The sequence below is a fragment of the Cyclopterus lumpus genome, chromosome 9, assembly GCF_009769545.1.
Source record: "Cyclopterus lumpus isolate fCycLum1 chromosome 9, fCycLum1.pri, whole genome shotgun sequence".
NCBI lineage: Eukaryota > Metazoa > Chordata > Actinopteri > Perciformes > Cyclopteridae > Cyclopterus > Cyclopterus lumpus.
The window spans coordinates 34,195-40,000 of NC_046974.1; the positions used below are offsets into that span (position 1 = coordinate 34,195).

Below are 5,806 nucleotides of genomic sequence, written 5' to 3' on the forward strand. Positions count from 1 at the left end.
TTTATTTCACATAATTGTTCTCTTTATTACAAATGAATACTCTCATACTTACAGAACATTTTCTTTACAGAAGCTAAATAAAAAAATAAACAAGACAACCAAAAATAACAACAAACATTTTAGTGCAATTTTACCACTTCTTCTGAGGTTCCTGAACGCACCACAGAGGTCACAGCAGTGTTTTCTTCTTGTAAACTTTAGTTTGAACGAGGACCACTAAGAAGCTAAGCTAAGAAGCTGAGAAACTGAATATGTGACCTGTGGTTAATGGGACAGGGGGGCTCCAGTGCTGGGGATCCCTGAGAAGTGATTGGCTGGTGCTCCGGACCCATCACACAGCAGCAAAGATCTCTGGAGAGCAATCAAGACATAAACATCATATTTGATACCGTCTGTTGTTAAAGATCATGTTTGTATTTCATGATGTCACTACTGAACTCACCTCGGCTCTCCTCTGCCTGCCTCTATCTTTGATCTTCTTCAGCTCCTCCTCCTCCTCCTCCTCCTCCTCCTCCTCCTCCTCCTCCTCCTCCTCCTCCTCCTCCTCCTCATTGGTTGGGCAGGTCACAGTCTTCGTTCTGATTGGCTGCACGGTGGCCAGGAGTGCGGGGACAGTAAAGCAGGACAGGAAGCGGGCTTTCAGCAGCTGGTAGGCGGGGTTACCTGAGAAACGCTCTGCCACAAGCTGACGTAACACCTCCACGAGTTCCTCTTCCTCCAGCAGGAGGTCAGGGCTGACGGAGGGAACTGCAACAAACATTTACATAACGGGATGAGTTCCAACACGCGGTATAAAATCATTAAACACCCGATTAATGATGAGAACCAACGTTATTGGTTCTTGTTAATGTTTTAGTGGTATTTATTATCACGCACACACAATAGTATAGTACCTGGTGTGTCAGGTACCTGATGTGTCAGGTATGGTACCTGGTGTGTCAGGTATGGTACCTGGTGTGTCAGGTAACTGGTGTGTCAGGTATGGTAACTGGTGTGTCAGGTATGGTACCTGATGTGTCAGGTATGGTAACTGGTGTGTCAGGTATGGTACCTGATGTGTCAGGTAACTGGTGTGTCAGGTATGGTACCTGATGTGTCAGGTATGGTAACTGGTGTGTCAGGTATGGTACCTGGTGTGTCAGGTAACTGGTGTGTCAGGTATGGTAACTGGTGTGTCAGGTATGGTACCTGATGTGTCAGGTAACTGGTGTGTCAGGTATGGTACCTGATGTGTCAGGTATGGTAACTGGTGTGTCAGGTATGGTACCTGATGTGTCAGGTATGGTAACTGGTGTGTCAGGTATGGTACCTGATGTGTCAGGTAACTGGTGTGTCAGGTATGGTACCTGATGTGTCAGGTATGGTAACTGGTGTGTCAGGTATGGTAACTGGTGTGTCAGGTATGGTACCTGGTGTGTCAGGTAACTGGTGTGTCAGGTATGGTACCTGATGTGTCAGGTATGGTAACTGGTGTGTCAGGTATGGTACCTGGTGTGTCAGGTAACTGGTGTGTCAGGTATGGTACCTGGTGTGTCAGGTATGGTACCTGGTGTGTCAGGTATGGTAACTGGTGTGTCAGGTATGGTAACTGGTGTGTCAGGTATGGTACCTGATGTGTCAGGTAACTGGTGTGTCAGGTATGGTACCTGGTGTGTCAGGTATGGTACCTGGTGTGTCAGGTACCTGGTGTGTCAGCTATGGTAACTGGTGTGTCAGGTACCTGGCGTGTCAGGTATGGTACCTGGCGTGTCAGGTATGGTACCTGGTGTGTCAGGTATGGTACCTGGTGTGTCAGGTACCTGGTGTGTCAGGTACCTGGCGTGTCAGGTATGGTACCTGGCGTGTCAGGTATGGTACCTGGTGTGTCAGGTATGGTACCTGGTGTGTCAGGTACCTGGCGTGTCAGGTCCAACATCAGAGGTGGAGTCTGGCAAGTCTGGAAGCTGACTGTAAGTCCTCTTTGGGCTGCTGTGTGGTTTGGGTTTGGTTGGTGGCCGTTGGGGTTCGGACCCTCGACACAGCAGCTTCAGGGAGGATTTGGTCAGAGACATCTTGGACCGGAGAAGCGCACTGAGCGTGTTCAGGCTGCTGACGAAGGGCGGCAGGTAAGGAAGCGACGCGGCTATTCCAGGTACCACCACCCCTCCCCGACCGCTCAGCCAATCACACACTGCTTCCTGGGACTCCCGGAACATCAGGGAGGGGTCGAACTGTAACAAGGGGGGCGCCGCCGGCTCCACCCGCACCGTGCCCTTATATGGCATGAAGAGTCTGGGCTGAGGCTGAGGGGGGCAAGAGGGCAGGGGGGAGGGGCCGGGGTTTGAGCCAGGTTGCAGGATGGGCAGGGTAGTAAAGGGGTGTACGGGGACAGACACAGCGGTGGGAGGGCGGGGGGGGAGTCTGACCAGCTGACTGTTCAAAATATTTACCGGTTCAGCTGGAAGGGGGGTGCTTGGTACCAATGTCAGCTGCAGGCCTTGGGGTGGGGCTTCTGCCAGCTGGACCAGCCCACCAGGAGTCATGGCCCACACCGACTGGCCAGGAAGTAAACAGAACCCAGGAAGACCAGTCATTGGCTGATTCCGTATGACAACTTCCTTTTTAGGGAAAGATGAGCGAGAGCGCTTCTTAAGAGGAGAAGAAGTTCTCTTCTTCTTGGCTTCAGCCTGGAAAGAAAAAGCACAGGAGGAGTAAGAGGAGGAGGAGGAAACAATTTTTTCAATTCAATTCAGTTTATTTTGTATAGCCCAAAATCCCAAACTCCCCTCAGAGGGCTTTACAATCTGTACACATACGACATCCCTGACCTTTGACCTCACATCCCAAAAATAACCTTTGACAGGGAGAAAAGGGAAGAAACCTTCAGGAGAGCAACAGAGGAGGATCCCTCTCCCCGGATGGACAGATGAATAGATGTCATGTGACCAGATGAACAGAGTTACAGCGTTACATAAACATTCCATTAATTAATTAATTCAATGAACACACACACACACACACACACACACAGACACACACACAGACACAGTACCTTGGCCTGAGTGGCTTCCTGTGGAGCTCTGGCCCTCTGAGTCCGGTTCCGAACCCTCTTTCCTTTCTCGATCACACCTGGACCTGCCCCGCCCCCCGCCTCACCTGTCCCACCCACACATTGCTCCGGCTGCTCCTTCCCCTTCCACCGTTTCCTCCTGCAGGGTGGGGCTTTGTGAGGCGCATTAGGGGCGGAGTCAGGGGTCAGTTGAATCGAGTTTGAGTCTAGAGGACTCAGGTGGAGATTAAAAGAGGTGTAGTCATGATCGTTGAGGAAAGAAGGTAGGAAGCTTGAAGTGGAGGATGCAAGCTGCTGGTAGGTTGGTATGGAGGGTGGAGGGGCTGAACTGAGAGTCAGAGGTAACAGCTGGATGGAGGTCTGGATCTGCGTTGTCTTTGGTGGAGAATAATTAGCTTTCTTCTTCTCTTCAGCCTGAAAGGAACAAGAGACCAGTCAGACCCTCATCCTCCCAGTAAGAGTTTAGGACACATCTAAAAACAATTAAAGCAAGGATTCGTGGATTAAAGTTGATTATAGTCGTGGTTCATATTTGGCTTACCTCACTGGCTTCCTGCAGAGCTCTGGCTTTCAGACTTGGCTTCCGAATCCTCCGTCCTTCTCTCTCTCTGATCAGACGATCACATGCTCCTCCCTCACCATTATTTTCTCCGCCCACAACCCCCCCTCTCTGATCCTCTGCTACCTTTTTCCCCCTCCCTTTGGGGGACCTTGAGATGAGGCTTGATGGACTGGGGGCAGGACCAGGATTGGCGGAACAGGGCAAAGCAACCATCAGGTTCTGAGTCAAAGGCAGAGCTTCCTGACGGAAAGCAGCAGAGCAGGTGGATGTGGCCTTCAGGGTCACTGGGACCACGGAGGCAGGGGGGGCATGAGGAGAAGAGTGTGCAGGTAACAGGGAGGTCAGGACCCCCACAGGAGGAGGTCGGTGTGGAGCTGGAGGACACGGGTTTATGAGCCGGATGGACGGCGAGAGAGGTTGTGAGACAGGATGAGGAATGAAGACAGCCTGAGGAAAGGACACGGAAGACATCCTAGGATGCATGTTAGGGGGCAACTGAGGTTGATGCAGCACCTGAAGCTGGTTCAGGATCAGTTTGTGCTGCTGCTCCTCTTTCATGAGTCTCTTCTGCTGCAGAAGTCCTGCCACGGTGTTGTGCAGGAAGGAGGAGTCGGGAGTCGGAGACGGCGGTTCGAAGACCAGGACCCGATTCCTCCTCTGCTCGATCATCTCCTTACAGCCCATAGCGTCCACGTTCATGGTCTGGAGGAAGAGCAGGAAGACCGTGGTGGAGAGGAGCCGGGTGGTGCCTCCCCGCTCCCTTAGGGCCTCGGCTGACGTTGCTCGGTGCTCTTGGGAGATCAGCACGTTACCAATCCACGGCGTCATGGCGGCCTGCAGCTCGTAGATCAGACCCGGGTCTGTTACCCGGCTTAGGGGGCTCCGCTTGTCGGTCTGGATCTTCCTCGGGGGGGGGCCGGAGCTCCGGTTGCTGTACTTGTCCACCTGGCGGTGCAGGTGGGCTCGGAGCTGTTCAGGTGACACCATCATCATGGTGCTGCTGCCACGGCATTCCGTCCATAGCAGCTCTCTGGGACTAGGTCCCAGGACCACGGAGCGTCCAAACTGGCCCAGGATGGTGGACCGGACCGGAACCTGGTTGTGGGCGAGTCCAGAAGAAGGTAACTCCACCGGTCGGAAGCTCAGGAAGGTGAAACATTGTGCTTTTTCTGCTGGAATCCAGTCCTGCATGGAGGGGAAAGCGTACTCCTCCTGCTCCTCCTCAGTACTCTGCACTACCTCCTCCTTCGTCTTTGTATTCTTCTCTTCATCACTGTCCATGTACTCCACTTCCTCCTCCTCCTCGCTGCTCTCCTCCTTCAAGGTCACCCGTCGTCTCCCGTTTCTCTTCCTGGCGGGACAAGTCGGTTTCTTCTTCTTCTTTCCACCTGAAGTCTTTCTAGTGGTTTTAGCTTTCTGTTGACAGAGAACAATATTATATATATATATATATATATATATATATATATATATATATACACATATACTGTATGTATACATTGCAAGGTGTATCGATACTAAAAAGGTACCGCTGTACCCGTACGTTAAAAACGATACGATTTTGCATATTTTTAGTATCGATACTTAAGGATGAATAGCGCATGTAGAAATAGAAAACATCAGAGCACACTCACTTTGCAGCTGCCTGCACGCAAGGGGGCGGGGCTCCCAAGCGCTCACTGACGGCGAGTGAGCGCTGGGGAGCCATGGCATCAAGTGCAGGAGACATGGCGTCAAGAATCACATTTAAAATTCTTCTCCTCACCTACAAAGCCTTGATTGGTGATGCACCATCATATCTTAAGGAGCTTGTAGTACCATATTGCCCCACTAGAGAGCTACTCACTAAATGCGGGGCTACTTGTGGTTCATAGAGTCCTAAAAAGTAGGATGGGAGCCAGAGCCTTCAGTTATCAAGCTCCTCTTTTATGGAACCAGCTTCCACTTTCAGTCCAGGAGGCAGACACAGTCACCTCATTCAAGAATAGACTTAAGACTTTCCTCTTTAATAGTCCTTATAGTTAGGGCTGAATCAGGTTTGCCCTGGTCCAGCCCCTTGATATGCTGCTATAGGCTTATAGGCTGCTGGGGGATGTTTTAGGATACACTGAGCACCTATCTCCTCTTCTCTCTCTCTTTATGGATGAATTTACATCTCTCCATTGCACCTTATTAACTCTGCTTCCTCCCCGGAG

At 51.3% G+C, this 5,806-nt stretch overlaps 1 protein-coding gene across 2 annotated transcripts in view; it reads right to left on the reverse strand.

Moving 5' to 3' along the window:
- Positions 1-5,806, reverse strand: part of snapc4 (small nuclear RNA activating complex, polypeptide 4) — a 21,653-nt gene continuing 15,847 nt past the window's right edge. The window contains exons 18-23 of one of the 2 annotated variants that reach the window (XM_034541390.1): positions 3,591-5,027; positions 3,032-3,463; positions 1,895-2,666; positions 569-747; positions 443-526; positions 1-351 (exon numbers count right to left, since the gene is read on the reverse strand). In XM_034541390.1, the coding sequence (XP_034397281.1) occupies positions 265-351; positions 443-526; positions 569-747; positions 1,895-2,666; positions 3,032-3,463; positions 3,591-5,027 (2,991 nt within the window). In that variant the 3' untranslated portion in view covers positions 1-264. Of the gene's footprint in view, positions 352-442; positions 527-568; positions 748-1,878; positions 2,667-3,031; positions 3,464-3,590; positions 5,028-5,806 lie in introns of those variants that run through there. The other variant, XM_034541389.1, reaches the window with a different exon arrangement.